At 39.8% G+C, this 19,256-nt stretch overlaps 1 protein-coding gene across 4 annotated transcripts in view; it reads left to right on the forward strand.

The window, feature by feature from the left end:
• Window positions 1–19,256, forward strand: part of LOC117522288 (guanine nucleotide exchange factor VAV3-like) — a 178,850-nt gene that overhangs the window by 89,360 nt on the left and 70,234 nt on the right. For all 4 annotated transcript variants that reach the window (XR_004564191.1, XM_034183680.1, XM_034183681.1 and 1 more), the window contains exons 13-15: window positions 4,596–4,681; window positions 4,839–4,971; window positions 13,459–13,568. Coding sequence is in view for 3 of the 4 variants with exons in the window: in XM_034183680.1 (XP_034039571.1) it covers window positions 4,596–4,681; window positions 4,839–4,971; window positions 13,459–13,568 (329 nt within the window). In the remaining variant the exon portion in view is untranslated. The remainder of the gene's footprint in view (window positions 1–4,595; window positions 4,682–4,838; window positions 4,972–13,458; window positions 13,569–19,256) is intronic.

Genomic DNA, 19,256 nt, shown 5'->3' on the forward strand with positions numbered 1-19,256 from the left:
CAGATAAATTAGTTGAAGTGATTTCTGTTTATTTTTACCAAAATAACACTTAGGTGCCATGTGTCACAAATTTGGTGAGGTTAGGTGTCCCCCTTTTCAGATAAAAACTCAAAAAAGAAAAATTCCAAGATAATTATGTCCTCTTTGTTATCACAGTTATTTAATCAAAAGTGACAATCATTTTATATTTTTTCACTGCACATAGGGCTGTTGCGTTTTTACTGACCAATAATGGTGGCTTGTGTGATGGTGACCCCTTTTCATGAAGTGACCCATTTTCATTTAATGAGCTAAATGTGGACATTTAGCTCCACATTGAAACAGTCCATGTATCTGGGCACTTATGACATTTTGATCTGTTCAGTGGTGACAAGAAGCAGTTTACTCTGTATACTTTGTGCCTCATGCATTAACATTAATTAGCCCATTAGCCTATGCTTGCTAATGGGGTGTTATAAATAAATAAAGCACAAATTAAATGAATTTTATTTCTTGTGAGGCAGTGGTACCATGTTTCAAAAATAAAAGTATATATATATATGTTTTTTCCTCTTCATGACACATTTTTTGACAGATGTAACTAATACGCCATTGTGATAAAAATAGTCCAGTAAATATGGGAAACAATGACACCAAACTAAGCTGGATTTCCTAAAGCAATATACTTTATCTGTCATCATCAGCAAGCTGGTTTACCTTGATCCAAATACTTGGAATCATTTGTTTGTTGTTTGTGGCCATTGCCATGGTAACATGCTCAAAAAATAACTTGCTCAGTGAACATAATAAAACTATGTAAAGTATTTCTACCCAAGTAAAATGCATTAACGCAGTCAGAAACTATTTTGCTGAGTGACCTAAGTGTAAAATTCTCGGGTCAACATGATGAATTTGCATTACTGTTAATCAATTACCATGGTTCAGGCCAATTAGATTTGTAAGGGTAAATGTAACAAAAGTAAAAAGTAGGTTCCTTCAGCTGGTCCCAGGTAGAGGATGACATTTTTCGGGAATTCCCGTGTTTCACATGATTCCTGTGGGATTCCCGTGGGATGGGAGTCAAAATTTTATCAATCCCGTGATTGGGATGGGACGGGAATAAAAAATGAACGGGAGCGGGCAGGAGCGGGAATGCCAAAAATAGATGATGATTTTCATCTATTTAAAACAACCAAAACGCGTTCACACCGGGCGCGATCAGATGCTACAAATTTGCGGGGATCGCGTCATGCGTGGCGACAGACGCGCCTCCTTCGCCTGGTGTGTCGCTCTGCTTTTGCTGCGAAAATTCACCCCGGTGCGTCATCAAATAGGAGGAGCTTCCATTCCGCTCGCCGGCTCCGGTTGTCAGTCAAGTTAACATTACGGACCTGATCACACGGAGCGAGTTGTTGTGGAAAGCTCCCAATTCAGGGAGTATCATTATTTGCTGCAGTAGCTGAGTCTGGATGACGGCTGCTTTCAGCGGTCCTTCCACCTCTGCAGGACCCAGTTTGAGGACCTCCTGTCCCGTTCACGCGCGCACATGTAAAAAAAAAAAAAAAAGAAACTCTGCTGCCTGCTGTGGGACTGCAGCTTGCTCTTCCCCCAAAAACTCTGTCATAATTGTGTTTAGAAACCAGTCACCATTTGTTTTATTATACATCTGTGTAGTTAATTCCCATGATGCACTGTTTCTTTCTCTTTTTGCTCTGTATGCACCACTCTGCATTTAATCATTAGTGATCGATCTCTGCTCCCCTCCACAGCATGTCTTTTTCCTGGTTCTCTCCCTCAGCCCCAACCAGTCCCAGCAGAAGACTGCCCCTCCCTGAGCCTGGTTCTGCTGGAGGTTTCTTCCTGTTAAAAGGGAGTTTTTCCTTCCCACTGTAGCCAAGTGCTTGCTCACAGGGGGTCGTTTTGACCGTTGGGGTTTTACATAATTATTGTATGGCCTTGCCTTACAATATAAAGCGCCTTGGGGCAACTGTTTGTTGTGATTTGGCGCTATATAAAAAAATTGATTGATTGATTGATTAATTAATAAAATAATCTCCATGGACGATTCGCTCGCGCGTGCACGGAATAAAAAGAAAAATAAACTCCGCTCCCGCTGCTGTGGGGCTGCTGCTCGCTCCAAAAACTCTGTCATAATTGTGTTTAGAAACCAGTCACCATTTGTTTTATTATACATCTGTGTAGTTAATAAGTAAAATAATCTCCACGGACAATTCGCTCGCACGCGCACGTAAAATAAAAAGAAAAAGAAACTCTGCTCCCCCTGTGGTGCTGCTGCTCGCTCCAAAAACTCTGTCATAATTGTGAAATAAAGGACAAAAGAGACATAAGTCCTGCTCACAGGCTGCTACCAGAGACAGGACATGTTCACATCTTCAGTCAAACTCCAGACATCTCCTCGTCACTACATATTCAGTCCCTGATTGATCATCACGGCGCGACGAGACGAAAAAGTTCAGATTTTTCAACTTGGGGAGGAGGGCAACGCGACGTGATGTGGCGCAATATCGCGCCACAAACACGCCAATCGCTCAAAATCACTTAGAGCAGAGACCATGCGTTTACCACAGATCTGAGAGAACCAACACGAATTACATAACGTACATAACGGTCACCATGCACTACATCCACAACTGGGAGATGTCAAACCGCATCCTAGCCACGAAGACATACGGGAGTGGGATGGGAGTGGGACTGATTTTGAGTGGGAGCGAGATGGGATTGGGAGTCATCTTTACAGGAGTGGGACGGGATGGGATTTATTTTTTTACTCCAGTCCAGGATTTGGATAGGATGGGATTTTTCTTCTGGGAGCGGGATGGGACGGGAGTGAAAATCCACTCCTGTGTCATGCTCCAGTCCCAGGCTTGCACTCGGGGTCGCCATATCAAATCCAAGGTGGATCTGCATGTTGAATTGGCACAGGTTTAATGCCAGATGCCCTTCTTGATGCAACTCCACATTACTTGGAGAAATGTGGCAGGGGTGGGGTTTGAACGGGGAACCTTCTGTACTGAAACCAAGTGCACTAACCACTCATCCACCACCCCTGACCTGTAAGCGTAAATGTAACACACTGATCTAATTTCCTTAGGCCATTTAAACTTATTTGATATGATTATGAGTTACTTAATTTATTAGGGTAATTACAACTACTTTTAAAATAGTACAGTTACATGTCAACTTAACTTTGCTGTGTTTGATCAGCACAATTTATGTAGATCCACCTTGGAATTGCTGTGGCGACCCCGAGCGCAAACAAGTGAGCAGCCAAAGGGACCTACTGTTTTTTTCCATTAACCCATACAAATGTAGTTCGCCTGAACCATGGAAATTAAGTAAAAGTAATGCAAATTCATCATGTTGACCCAACAAATTTACATTTAGGTGAGTCAATAAAATTGTTTCTGGTTACATTTTACTTGGGTGGAAATAGCTTCCAGAATTTTATTATGCTCACTGAGCAAGTTAGATTTTAAGTTTTTGCATGTTATGTTAAAACTACATGATTTGAATGTGTTCACCCATAAAACTTGATTTTATATCATAGATGCTACATGAAAATTCAGTAAGGTATATCTTATATATTATATTCCAATTGTAAAGTGGAACTATGCTAGTATATAAAGGTATATCTAAATATCTAAAAAGGAAGAGTAAAATAGGAGAGTAGAAAATACTTAGGTTCATGTAAGGTTGCTGTGGCAACCTTGAGTGAAAACAAGGGGAACAGCTAAAAAAGTTTTACTTTTTATGAATAAGGACAGAGTAAAATTCAATGAAAATATTCAATTGCTAATTGCTAGTAAATGTTACTTGAGTTATTCTTTTAGATAAACTAATATATGCAAGTAAAATTTACTGAAGAATTCTCCTTGTAAAATTTACTTTGAATTTCTGAGTGAAAAAACTTGCCTAGGTTTTTTCAATTAAATATCACTCCAAATTTTTTTCAGTGGATGTTTTTTTTTTGTTTGTTTTTGAGTGAACCAAGTTTCCGGCAGCCTATAGAACCTTTTTATTTTTTGTTTGCTTTTAACTGCCCTCAGTTGATTGGGTTCACCACAGGGATCCATATTGGGATTTGGCACAAGATTTACACTGGATGCCCTTCCTGTTGCAACTGAAGTTAGAAACATGTTCCTAAGTGGTCTCCCAGCCAAGTACTAATCAGAACCTACTGTGCTTAAATTCGGAAACCAGACAGGGTCAGGAGTACCTGGAAGAGTCTGACTGCACAGGCCATAGATACTTAGATTTCATAAATACATTGACATGAAAAATTAAGATGGTCCAACTAATGATTCCTGAGATATCGGTGAATGATCTTGATCGTGCTTGAGTTTTTGTTGTAGGTCTGTTAGTGTGATTGGCTGACAGACCGGAACATCTCAGCTCAGCATGAAGTCTGGGAGAAAATGTATTACCCATCAGTTTGATGGTCTGAAACAAACATTGTGTAAAAAGATGACAGAATAATGATTACATAATTTAATTGCATCAGTCCTTGATGTGGAATTATACCTCTGGATCACAGCAAGTTACCAAACTGATACACAGATGATAGTCATTATTAAATGTCTTTAATTGACTTTCAGTGCCAGCCTCTAAACACCTATGGTCGGCCAAAAGGAGACGGAGAGTTGCGTGTGACCTCCAGCCTCGACAGGAGGAAACTAGACAGGTTGTTCTCTTTTAATTTACCTGTGGGTTTTTCCTGCAAAATTGTTAAATACACACACACGCATGCATGCACACACGAAAACTGAACAATAAAGCATAAAAATTGCATCACATCATTTGTTTGATAATCAAACAAATTTTTGCTTCTTGTTCTGCAGACATATTTTTTTATTTGATGTGGCTGTTATTGTTTGCAAGCGGCGTGGAGACAACTATGAAATGAAGGATATACTCGACCTGAACAACTTCAGAGTCACCAACAACCCGACCTCTGACCGAGAGGGCAAAAAGGTCAGTGACCCCCGCAGAGAACAACATTACTACAGTTCATATAAACAAACAAATGAAAAACATTTTACATGTCAGAGTGGACTGTTATCTTGAATGTACAGCCACCTGTCAGTTTAAAAAATATTTTCTGCCTATACATGAACTCATGCATTCATACTGCGCAAAATCTGCTGAAGTAAAATGTTATTTCTAAAGAAAAGTCTGCATAAGCTTTCTGCAAAAAAAAAGAAAAAGAAAAAGAAAATAAAGGCATTATGTAATCACAGTTCAGCATTTTTCTTAGTATAGATTTAACATTTTTTCTTATTACACTGTACTACTGCCAGTGTATTCAGTCCCTTTGTGTGTGTATGAGTATAAAATCACTCAGGTAACCAGATTTTCAGGCAGGATTGTTGTCTGGGTGTGTGTCTGCTGGTATTCATCATTTGGAGCTGATTGGTCTAAGGTCAAGATAATCAAAAATATAGTTCAAAAATAAATTTTTCAGGATATCTTCACAACCAATAGGACTAGAGAGTTGAGCCGAATCTTATATCAATCAGCTAATTATATGGCATCACATGGTATGACTTACATCATGATGATATCACTATAAATATATATAAACCAGTGGTGGGCACAGTTCAGCTAATCCAATAACAGATAATTATCGAAGCTAATGTTTTTGCTAATGGATTAGCTTTTCAGATAAGTTTTAAAACCATCATCGGACCAATTATCTTCTGATAAATTTAGTTCTGATAACTTTCAGTCTGATAGCTTTTTTTTTTGCTGGTAAAGTGAGCAAAGTTTAACGGTCAAAAATGTTTGTAAACCCTAAAATCAAACATTTTAGTCCATCTGTCGTGTGTTTGTAGCAGACTGGCTGCCTGTCGCTTGCTGATGACATCATCATTAAACGCAAAACATGATTGGCTGGTCGACGCAGGGAGTATTGTGGGTTTTATTCTGCCAATCAATGCATTAATGGACGTATTTTGGTTGTTTCAAAGTGTGTGAAAAAAACAGCAGCTTTTAGCTCGTAAATGATGATGTATCTAATACCGAGATAAACTGTGACTTCTAATACTGTGTTTTACTGCTTTTGAAAGATGATGACAGTGTTTGGGGTTTTATTTTTTTATGCATTCATTTTTCATGCGGTGTTATGTTTGTGATCCTTGAATTTACCCAGCAGCGAAAAGTAAAAGTGAAACTTGTGTATCAGAAGCCGACAGTGTAATCTGATGTGGCCGCATCTGAATCAGTACTAAAAGATATCATTTATCTGTAATAAAGATAAAATTTTTAGCAGTTTATTAGTTTCGTGTCATTAAAGATAACTTTTCAGTTATCAGATTAATGGTTATCAAAGTTAACTTTTTGGTTAGCTGTGCCCACCACTGTATATAAGACAAGTATATTTTTTTTTGTCACAGATATAACATGTTTTCCTGATAGTACTATATCATGTCTCCTATTAACAACAGACATCTGGTGTCATTAAATCTGGAGATATATAGAGCCAAAAGTGCTACCATGCACAAATGAGCATTCCAGGAAAGCATAATTGACATGCCATAAATCTGCAAATACAGTTGTGCTCCAAAGTTTACATGCCCTGGCAGAATTTTTGATTTTTTTTGCCATTATTCAGAGAATATGAAAGATAACAAAAATGTTTTGTTCACTCATGGTTAGTGGTTGTGTGAAACCATTTACTGCCAAACAACTGTGTTTTCTCTTTTTAAATCATAATGACAACAGAAACTACCCAAATGACCCTGATCAAAAGTTTACATACCCCTGATAACATGCACTCAAGTTGACACAAGCGGGTTTGAATGGATTTGAATAGTCATGGAGAGAGGAGAAGCTTCCAGAAGGACAACCATCTCTGCAACAATCCACTGGCCGACAGAAGCCACTCCTTAGTAAAAAGCACATGGCAGTCTGCCTGGAGTTTGCCAAAAGGCACCTGATGGATTCTCAGACGTGAGAAACAAAATTCTCTGGTCTGATGAGACAAAGATTGAACTCTTTGGTGTGAATGCCAGGCATCATGTTTGGAAGAAACCAGGCACCATCTCTACAGTGAAGCATGGTGGTGGCAGCATCATGCTGTGGGGATGTTTTCAACGTCAGGAACTGGGAGACTTGTCAGGATTGAGGGAAAGATGAATGCAGAAATGTACAGAGACATCCTGGATGAAAACCTGCTCCAGAGCGCTCTTGACCACAGACTGGGGCGACGGTTCATCTTTCGGCAGGACAATGACCCTAAAAACACAGCCAAGATATCAAAGGAGTGTCTTCATGACAACTCTGTGAATGTCCTTGAGTGGCCCAGCCAGAACCCAGACCTGAATCTGATTAAACATCTCTGGAGAGATCTGAAAATGGCTGTGCACCGACGCTCCCCATCCAACCTGATGGAGGTTGAGAGGTGCTGCAAAGAGGAATGAACAAAACTGCCCAAAGATGGGTGCACCAAGCTTGTGACATCATATTCAATAAGACTTGAGGCTGTAATTGCTGCCAAAGGTGCAACAACAAAGTACTGAGAAAAGGGTGTGAATACTTATGTACATGTGATTCCTTACTTGTTTTTTTTTTTTTTTTTAATATATTTGCAAAAATTAAAAAAAAAACTTTTTTTCATGTTGTCATTATGGGGTGTTGTGAGTAGAATTTTGAAGGAAAAAATGAATTTACTCCATTTTGGAATAAGGCTGTAACATAAAATGTAGAAAAAGTGAAGTGCTGTGAATACTTTCTGGATGCACTGTGTATGCTGGAAATTACAGTACACATCCTCCCTCCAGTACCTCTCGTTATTGTTGTACTTCTTCTTTTTGAAAAATCTTAATTTAAGCAGCCACAAGTTTCACTTTGATCTCCTCACATGGTTTATACAACACATTATTTTAGCCTTGTGGGACCATTCAGAGGCTGTAGTATTGTAGTGGAGGGGACTTGTTGATGTCTTGTTGATGGCCACAGATGGTGTCTTCTCACTCCTGTGCTGATTGCTAATGTGAAACCGACAGTGTGCCAGATTTGGATGGTTCTGTGGTTTCCGCTAAAAGGGCTCCATTATCATCCTCATTTACTTTGCAGTCATCATTTGTGTGTCTGTGTGTACAGTAGTGTTTTCTGGTATGAATTAATGTGTATATCTTGTCGTGTCAACATTTCCTGTGCTATGTCTTGACTTGTGTACGGTGGCTGGGAGACGCCACAACATGACCTAATGTAGAATACAAAAATTCAATTAAATACATGCATCAATGCAGCAATAGATAGCTGCAACAAAAACATCTTGCAAACCCAGAGAACACAAATATAGCCTGCAGCACATGCACCAATTTCACCTGAATATGTGTTTGCTGTATATTTGGACTACAAAGTCAAAAATATGGACATGTTGCAAATATAGACACAACATGAACAGCGGTTCACAACACAACAGAATTACGAACAACAAGAGGTTTCTGCCCATATGAGTTTTACTGATTGTCTTTGTCCTGATTATTAACTATAAGCCTTTGTACAGATATTTTATGTGGTCAAATCTGGAAGCATGAATTGGTGTCATGTGTCATCGCATCCACAATACCAAAGAACCAGCCTTTGCCTTGGTCCTGGATAGCAACCACCCAGGCAGACAACCAGCCCATCCTTACCTCTTGAATGTAGCCATCTATCTGCTGCAGCAAGATGGAACCGAGGTGTCCCCTTGGCCTTCTCCGGTCACTGGGGTCCTCAAACGTGAGACGCCTGTGTGGTGGATCATTGCTGATGTTCCCTCACAATGCACATGATTCTACTCATCTGAGTCCCTCAATAAATGTTTGTTTGATACAAAGTCATTCCAGCAGTACTCAAGGATACTCCAAAGAGACCTAGTCAGGGCCGGTGCTAGCCATTTGGGGGCCCTAAGCACCAATGCTTTGTGGTGCCCCCCCCCGAAATGAACATTAATTTAGAATTTGTCAGGGTGGTTCTCTTTATTTCCAAAATAATTTCTCAATACTCAATATTAAATTAATTCTGAGTTATTATTTTAATAATTTATTAATGTCATGAAAACAGCTGCAAATAAAAAATTGCATTAACAATAACACCAAACATGACAAGAAATAAATATAAAATTTTAAATAAATAAATACCACCACCATTCTTTTAAAAAACTAATAGAAGTTAATTAATTTAATTCATCTCAGAAAAAAATGTTAAACTTTTTTTTTCGTGTTTCAGCTTTTCTCCCATTTAGATCATTGTCACTTCAATTCTCTTTATATTTTTGGACCATTTCATGGACAAAACATCATCAAGTCAATGTAAATTTTCACAAATATCTGACATTTTACACACTAAATTAATTCTGAAAATAATCAGAGTAATAATAAAAATAATCAGGAGATGCAGCATTGAATGTGATGTAGAGAACTAAAACATTTAGCAGGATCTAAATTGTGATTTTTAAATAAAACACATAATTACACGGCAGTTAAGGCTTATTTAACATCAGTGAGCATAAGTGGGAATTTAATTGCATGTGGAATTTAAAGCATCAGGTGTTACAGAGACCTGGCTGTAAACAAAGGATCATTCAGCTCTCTGTAGCCTAATTCCAGAAGTGATCGGGGTGAGGTTGCACCAGAGATGATTAAAGTGATGCTGTGGCTTAAAAAAAAACCTACAGTCTGGATCTGGTAGATTCAAGTTCTTAAATGAAAAAGAGCAGGAAAAAAACCCTCACTAATCTTCCAAGTCATTATACTTTCGCACTCCTGAAGTGTTAAAGACAAGAACAGCGTGGTTTTCATCTTTAAAAAAAAAAAAGCTGGCAACAATGATCCCGGTGTGCAGTCCGGATTGTTACCTGCACGATCAATCAGTCCGTGCGTGCGGTTTTCCCAGGCTGGGAGAAGACAAGCGGAGCCCCGCCCAGTCACTTTATCATGTCACTTTAATATAGACAACTCACCACTGACAAATGGCATTGTAAATCATTAAAGTCAAACTTAATTTTATTAGCGTTCTTATTTATATAATTTATTAATGTATTATTTTGATGATTGTGGCACCATTATTTTTTCCTTTTAGTAGCTTTTCTTTTGTGATTCCACTGCAGAGACCACCAAAGGAAAAAAAAATCCTCTCTGATGACTCTCTCAATTTCACATTCATAATTTTTGTGTTCTTTTTGATAAAAAAAAAAAAGAGTGTGCCTTTGGAGTGACAGACAGGGGCAGGTTGAATGTGGACATGACTACAGTTCAATCAATCAATTCAATCAATTTTATTTATATAGCGCCAAATCACAACAAACAGTTGCCCCAAGACGCTTTATATTGTAAGGCAAGGCCATAAAATAATTACGTAAAAACCCCAACGGTCAAAACAACCCCCTGTGAGCAAGCACTTGGCGACAGTGGGAAGGAAAAACTCCCTTTTAACAGGAAGAAACCTCCAGCAGAACCAGGCTCAGGGAGGGGCAGTCTTCTGCTGGGACTGGTTGGGGCTGAGGGAGAGAACCAGGAAAAAGACATGCTGTGGAGGGGAGCAGAGATCAATCACTAATGATTAAATGCAGAGTGGTACATACAGAGCAAAAAGAGAAAGAAACACTCAGTGCATCATGGGAACCCCCCAGCAGTCTAAGTCTATAGTAGCATAACTAAGGGATGGTTCAGGGTCACCTGATCCAGCCCTAACTATAAGCTTTAGCAAAAAGGAAAGTTTTAAGCCTAATCTTAAAAGTAGAGAGGGTGTCTGTCTCCCTGAGCTGAATTGGGAGCTGGTTCCACAGGAGAGGAGCCTGAAAGCTGAAGGCTCTGCCTCCCATTCTACTCTTACAAACCCTAGGAACTACAAGTAAGCCTGCAGTCTGAGAGCGAAGCGCTCTATTGGGGTGATATACATACAGTTGTATGCAAAAGTTTGGGCACCCCTGATAATTTTCAAGATTTTCCTTTATCAATAATTGGTTGTCTGGATCAGAAAGTTCAGTAAAATATATCATGTAGCAGACGAACACACTGATATTTGAGAAGTGAAATGAAGTTTATAGTGTTTACAGAAAGTGTGCAATAACTATTTAAACAAAATTAGGGAAATTGAAGGTGGTTCCGTCATGCTGTGGGGCTGTGTGGCCAGTGCAGGTACTGGGAATCTTGTTAAAGTTGAGGGTCAGAAATCAACCCCTGCCACACCACCAGAGCTCCACTTTAGTACCATTTAACCATCACACTGCTGTCATTAGATACAGTCAGAGAGAGAGAGAGAGAGAGAGAGAGAGAGAGGAATAGCAGGCTCAACAATGTGGGTCATAGGATGCAGACGAGTGAGCACCAGTGATATGTCTGTGATCAGGTCCAGTAGTGTGTACAAAGAAAAGACTTTGGATAGTCTCTTAGACAGACTTGCACGTTAGCCTCAGGCTCTCTGAAAGCTAATGTCAAGGGCACTGTTTTATAGCATGGCTGCATTCAACCACTTTTCAAAGTCTCAATGAAAGACCAGGAGCACCTTTTACCTTTCATTATGTGCTGTACACTGCAAAAGTCCTATTTGCACTTTTTTTCTAGAGATGCTAGTGCTGGACACTCTCTGAAGTGTGTAATGTGAATGCTATAATCTTAGGCTCCCATAGTGTAGTTTGTTTTGAGAGAGCAAGCGACAGACCAATGGAGTGCAGCTCATGCAGATAGTAGTTCACGTCACAATTGCGGGAATCTCTCAGAAAACAAGATGCTTGTTCAAAATTCAGTATCTCTTTCTACCCGTATGAAGTTACTATGTGATAAAGAAATACTCAGTGATTGAGCAAGATGGATGCTACAGTAGTGAGGGAAGCCACCAAGAGTCAATTCATGTATGGGAACATGTGCTGGTGCTGCACGTCATCGCCACCAGCATACTACAGAAATGCCTTTGGTCTTTGATGGAAACCACCCAGGCAGACAACTGGTCCATACCCACCATTAGGCACTAATCATCTATCTGCCACAGCCAGGTTTAAATGTGGGCATCCCCTTGGTCTTCAACTGCTGGGATCCTCAACACTGAATCTCCTGTGTGGTGGATCATGCCCAGAGAAACCTGCCTCATATCCATAATCTTGTGTCTGATGTTCCCTCACAACACAAGCCCTACTCCTCATCCTACTCTTCCTAAGTAACTTTTTGTTTGACAAAAAGTCATTCCAACACTACCCAAGGATCCTCTGTAGAGACCAAGTACCAATGACATGTTCACATTGCCTGAAGTCACTGGTTACTATCCAAGTCTTACAACAATACAGTAAGACAGGAAGCACCAGAACCATAATGATTGTACCTTTGATCTCCTGCAAGAGTATCTGGTAGTGATGCATGGGTGAGGGATTTTTAAAAATCCACACCCACCCGACCTATCGTAAGAGCCAATCCCGCACCACCGGACCCACAAAAATATGTGCTGATTCACGACCCAGATCCAAGTACCCGAAACGCAGTCTCTCTCTTTCTCACACATATGCAAGCATAACCGTTTCTTATGGCTACAGTTATTTTCTTAGCCAAAATTGATTACTGCCAGACTGTAAATGTGATTGGGTAGCGAGATTTGTGGGATGTAGGTTACGCTACTTTAAAACAGGTAACAAGCAGCGCAGAGCTGCTACGCTCTGAGCTGCACCAGGGTACGCTCAAGGCAGCCTGGTGTGGGTTTGACACACATCAGGGTCCAAGCACAGAAATAATTACTACAAAACATCATGTGCGCACTGAACTCATGAGATCATTCAGAACAGTGACTGTCCCATGCTGGTCCGAGTCATGGGCTGTTAATCCAACGATCACCAGAAAAAAAACAAAAAACAAAAACACACACACAACTTTTCCCGAGCGGTGTGCCAGCTCTGCAGGACTAATATATTTATCCTGAAAGTGCTATATAAATAAAGTTATCATTATTGCTGCCCTCTCACCAGACAATTTGAACATCCTCATCTTTTTGAAAAAGAATTTGAAGAATTTGAATTCATAAAGTCAGGTCTGCTTTATTTTCTTTCTTTATTTAATTACTTTTTTAGGGTTAGGTTTACTTTTTTGTTGTTTGTTAACTACTGTTGTTCATATTGCAATTTAATATACCAGTTAAGCATTTTTTATTGCTACTTAACCAGTAGGCACTTTGCTTTCATGCAGGAACATGGACAAAATTTACTTGTTTTTATTGCTCTTTAACTTTTTTTTTTTTAACTGGAAAGCAAAGTTATATTTATCTCTGATATCTGCTGATCTGAAGAATGATCCAATCTAAAAATTGGGCTTTCTACTTCTGTCCAGAATCAGTAGATCACATGGCTGACCCCACATTAATGGCACATGTTTTCTATTGATTTAGACAATTTGCTCAGTATATAATGTTTGCACATTAACATGTAAATGTATGCACACATACATGAAAAAAAAAAATTCATTGTGATGACCATCTTCTTCTTGACCTCTGCAGTGGTGCTACGGGTTCTACGTGACTCATCAGCAGGGTCAGACCAGCTACGAGTTCTTTTTTAAGACCAAAGAGCTGAAGAACAAATGGCTGGATCAGTTTGAAATGGCCTTGTAAGTCCACACACACACACACACACACACACACACACACATACACACACACACACACACACACACACACACACACACACTGCAGACCACTGAGTGTATTATTGGAAAGCGTGTGTGTGACTGTGTTTGTTTGTCTCTCTCTCTGTGTGTGTGTGTGTGTTATTCCAGGGCCGAGTGAGGTGTTGACTCTTTCATGTAGACTGTTTGTTCAGGTCTCAGCTGTAATCAAGTGCACACGACTGACAACAATGTGATAATGCACACTGAATATAAAGTGATCCAAAGAGAAATCAGTCTGCCTGCACGCGTCTTCATCTCAAACACTTTATGGAGGTGTATCGTTTGTATTATTTTGTAACAGTAGGAGGTTTCTGGCAGGCGGATACCCTGCGTGCGTCCTTTGTTGTGTTGAATCGGGAGAATATGCGATGTTTTGACATTGCACTCTGACTGAACAAATGTTTTTGTGTGTTTCTGTGTATGAAATCACCATCATTTCACACTGACTAGCTGTCTGTGGACTTCTCCACATTTTCACCTCTTATATTATGCTGCATAAAGTGTGAAATACTCGTATGTAGTGCAGTAAAACAGTCTGCAGTGTGGGAATCAACATGTTTAATGTTGATCCTTGTGGAACCAGAAGTGAAGGTTTTTGTGGTGCTGTACTGTGCAAAAGTCGTATTTTTGATGTTTCCTTAAGAACATGTCGCCCATAATTAATAATAACTATTGCCGATTAGAAGCCATATGATGATATACGGGTATTAAATTGTGGACTTCTGTAACCCGTCCCTGTCAAAAACTATACAATTGTTTTTCAAAAGTCCGTGTTGTGACAAGGAATTTCGACAAAGGCTACTAACATAAGAACAAAAATTTCAATTGCGATATTTCCAACATGTAGATCAGTTTATACACATTCATAACTATAAATGGACTGCATTTATATAGCGCTTTTCCATCTGAATCAGATGCTCAAAGCGCTTTATAATTATGCCTCACATTCACCCCGATGTCTGGGTGCTGCCATACAAGGCGCCCACTACACACCGGGAGCAATGGGGGATTAAAGGCCTTGCCCAAGGGCCCTGAGTGATTTTCCAGTCAGGCGGGGATTTGAACCCATGATCTTCTGGACTCAAGCCCAACACCTTAACCACTAGACCATCACCTCCCCTAACTATAGAGCACCGCGCTCATAGAGCACAAACCAGTCCTGTGTCCTGTCCTGTGATCAAATGTCAGGAGTATGTATTTAGTTCATGCACTTGAATCAAAGTTTATTGTGGTGTTGTCAGTTTTTTTCTAACTTTTTTGGTTTCTGAATTATTTTTCAGATACTTTTCACAGAACATTGGTTATCTCTGCTCTGCACAATTTGTCGTTGCTTTTGTGCACATGATTTCTGACTGATAACTGGATGACAAACAGGCGTAAAATTGGAAGCTCCTTCCAGTTTTGCTGGTGTAGGTAAATCTATAACAGAAAAATAAGAGTGATTGAGGCACTTTTGATTGAGATATAATGCAAAACCACCAAATGGGCTTTTCAATATTAAATTCAAATGTCCAAAAAATCCACAATCCAGATCAGATCCAGATCAAACTTTGTCAGGTGATAGTGAGTGCCAGTCTGCACCTCACTTTCAAATATGAGAGTGATTGGGGCACGTTTGATTAAGATATAATGTAAAATATACATTAAATGGCGTTTTCAGTGTTAAATTCAAATGTCCACAAAATCCACAATCCGGGTCAGATCCAGATCAAACTTTGTCAGGCGATAGTGAGTACCAGTTTGCACCTCATTTCAAATATGAGAGTGACTGGGGCCCATTTGATGAAGATATAATGTCAAATATATATTAAATGGGGTTTTCATTGTTAAATTTCAATGGCCACAAAATCTGTAATCTGGATCAGATCTGGATCCAAATTTGTCAGTCGATAAGTGATACCATCCTACATAATGCTGTTACATATGAAGCGAATTGGATCTTTTTTGACAGAGTTATGAATTTTTGAAAATTTGTTCAATGTTAAAGATAGGGATTTTTCCAGTTTTCCAAGATTTTTCCTGACTTTGCCCTATGATCTTGAAAATTTAATCAGTTTTTGCCGAATAGCATATGAAATTTCAGTAAAAATTTTATAATGTTATATGAAAAATTGTGGGCTCCAGACTGTTCACAAACAAACGAACAAAGAGACAAACAAACAAACAGGAGCGAAACCGTAACCTCCTCTATCTTCGTTGGTGGAAGTAATCAGTAACATCTTGGATTCAAGAAGGTTTAACTGATTTTTAATAAAACGTGCTTGTTGGATCTGGACTGAAAATAGTTATAACTGGCATACAAAGGGACGGATCCAGGAATCTGTTCAATTTATTTGCACTCCAACGAGTGCTGCTCCTGCTAGTGTTTTTCTGCTGCTTCCTTAAAATCCGTTTTCAGAGATACAGGGTTTGTAGTGCGTCTCTGTGTGTTGGGTAATAACAGCAGGAGTGAAACTCATACGGAAAGTGAAATTGTACCTTTTAAGAAGATCCAGGCTCTCGTGGGAACACTCTGCTTAAGTGGTTGTGGATGGTTTGTGGGAATCACACAGTTTTGTGTCTTTTTCTATGAATGTGATGTCAGATGTGCGTGTTTCTCACTCATATTTGTTCACGTGCTGCTCACAGCAGACTCAGCTTGAGTCGAAGTGTACGATCAGCGCATACGGTTTTTGTAAACTTGCTCTAACATTAGTCATTTAAAGGAATTAGCTGTAGGTTGGTGTGTTTCCTTCAGGTGATGAAGTCATTGTTATTTTGTTGTTTATGGTGGCCGGTAGGGGTCACAATACTTCCAAATAAAGACAACACTAGCAAGTCAGTACGGTATATTATATATAGAAATTGTTTACTAGTAAAAAACAACACCTGCATCTATTCAACAACAAGTTCTTATAACAAAAAATATCATACTCAGGGTCCAAGCTCCGTACGTGGACTGCCTCCTGAGCACCTTGCAACTTCTAATAATACAGCTGCAAGATGTGGGCCTGACCCACTGAGTCACATGGGCGATGGCACTATCATGCTAACTTTGCTGTCAATACGACTAACTTGAACTAAGACAGCCATACTTTTCCTCTGTGTACACTGAATTACAGCCTTTGCTCCCACCATCTGCATGAAGTGTTGTGCATCCAGATAACTATGCTGTAACTATGTCTGTAACTACACTCAACAAAAATATAAATGCAACACTTTTGGTTTTGCTCCCATTTTGTATGAGATGAACTCAAAGATCTAAAACTTTTTCCACATACACAATATCACCATTTCCCTCAAATATTGTTCACAAACCAGTGTAAATCTGTGATAGTGAGTACTTCTCCTTTGCTGAGATAATCCATCCCACCTCACAGGTGTGCCATATCAAGATGCTGATTAGACACCATGATTAGTGCACAGGTGTGCCTTAGACTGTCCACAATAAAAGGCCACTCTGAAAGGTGCAGTTTTGTTTTATTGGGGGGGATACCAGTCAGTATTTGGTGTGACCACCATTTGCCTCATGCAGTGTAACACATCCCTTCGCATAGAGTTGATCAGGTTGTCAATTGTAGCCTGTGGAATGTTGGTCCACTCCTCTTCAATGGCTGTGCGAAATAGCTGGATATTGGCAGGAACTGGTACACGCTGTCGTATACGCCGGTCCAGAGCATCCCAAACATGCTCAATGGGTGACATGTCCGGTGAGTATGCCGGCCATGCAAGAACTGGGACATTTTCAGCTTCCAAGAATTGTGTACAGATCCTTGCAACATGGGGCCGTGCATTATCCTGCTGCAACATGAGGTGATGTTCTTGGATGGCACAACAATGGACCTCAGGATCTCGTCACGGTATCTCTGTGCATTCAAAATGCCATCAATAAAATGCACCTGTGTTCTTCGTCCATAACAGACGCCTGCCCATACCATAACCCCACCGCCACCATGGGCCACTCGATCCACAACATTAACATCAGAAAACCGCTCACCCACACGACGCCACACACGCTGTCTGCCATCTGCCCTGAAAAGTGTGAACCGGGATTCATCCGTGAAGAGAACACCTCTCCAACGCGCCAAACGCCAGTGAATGTGAGCATTTGCCCACTCAAGTCGGTTACGACGACTAACTGGAGTCACGTCGAGACCCCGATGACGACGAGCATGCAGATGAGCTTCCCTGAGATGGTTTCTGACAGTTTGTGCAGAAATTCTTTGGTTATGCAAACCAATTGTTTCAGCAGCTGTCCGAGTGGCTGGTCTCAGACGATCTTGGAGGTGAACATGCTGGATGTGGAGGTCCTGGGCTGGTGTGGTTACACGTGGTCTGCGGTTGTGAGGCTGGTTGGATGTACTGCCAAATTCTCTGAAACGCCTTTGGAGACGGCTTATGGCAGAGAAATGAACATTCAATACACGAGCAACAGCTCTGGTTGACATTCCTGCTGTCAGCATGCAAATTGCACGCTCCCTCAAATCTTGCGACATCTGTGGCATTGTGCTGTGTGATAAAACTGCACCTTTCAGAGTGGCCTTTTATTGTGGCCAGTGTAAGGCACACCTGTGCACTAATCATGGTGTCTAATCAGCATCTTGATATGGCACACCTGTGAGGTGGGATGGATTATCTCAGCAAAGGAGAAGTGCTCACTATCACAGATTTAGACTGGTTTGTGAACAATATTTGAGGGAAATGGTGATATTGTGTATGTGGAAAAAGTTTTAGATCTTTGAGTTCATCTCATACAAAATGGGAGCAAAACCAAAAGTGTTGCGTTTATATTTTTGTTGAGTGTATGTCTGTCAGTTTATATTTAGCAATATTCAAAATCTAATTAACCTTCATATCTGTTCAACCAACACTGATAGAAATATATTCTCTTTGTGGTACACATAAAGGTCAGCGGTGACTGGGGAATTGTATGAATAGCTTTAAATTACACAGACTGAGCACTGCAGATGCAATATTTGCTCTGACAGTGCTAATGGAGAAATTGAGAGAAGGTCAGAAGAAGTTGCATTGTTTGTTTGTGGATAGGGCAGTCACAATTATTACAATATTTGCCAATCGCGATTATTTTTCATATTCGCGAATAGACAATTAATCGTCTCCAAAAATTCCTAATTGTGACAGCCCTATTTGTGGACTTAATGAAAGCTTTTGACAGAGTGCCAAGAGAAAGGATGTGGTATATATGAGGATGTCTGGTGTGGCAAAGAAGTATATGAGGGAGGTGCAGGATATGTGCAAGGACAGTCACCACACTGAGTCTGGCATGCTTGAAGTTCCTTGATATCAAAATTCCTGAGGAAGTCACCCAAGCAGCTCAAGAAATTAGACATCATGTATATTAGTGATATTTGCACAATAAGGGTAATAAACAACATATACAACAATATATACAAGAAATATAGTACTTCATAATATAAATTACCTTCTAAAACCTAAATATTTATAGAGGAGAAGATTGTATTATACGTATACCTAGTCAGTAGACTATAGCTATTATATGTTTTAGATATCTATCTAAAGTTCACCCTACTAGCTTACTATAGGAAGACAAAATACATATTCTATATGCTATCTAATAGGAACCCCAAAATAGGATACTATATATTGATATACTATCTATTGAACTGA

This window comes from Thalassophryne amazonica, chromosome 12, assembly GCF_902500255.1.
Source record: "Thalassophryne amazonica chromosome 12, fThaAma1.1, whole genome shotgun sequence".
Taxonomy (NCBI): Eukaryota; Metazoa; Chordata; class Actinopteri; order Batrachoidiformes; family Batrachoididae; genus Thalassophryne; species Thalassophryne amazonica.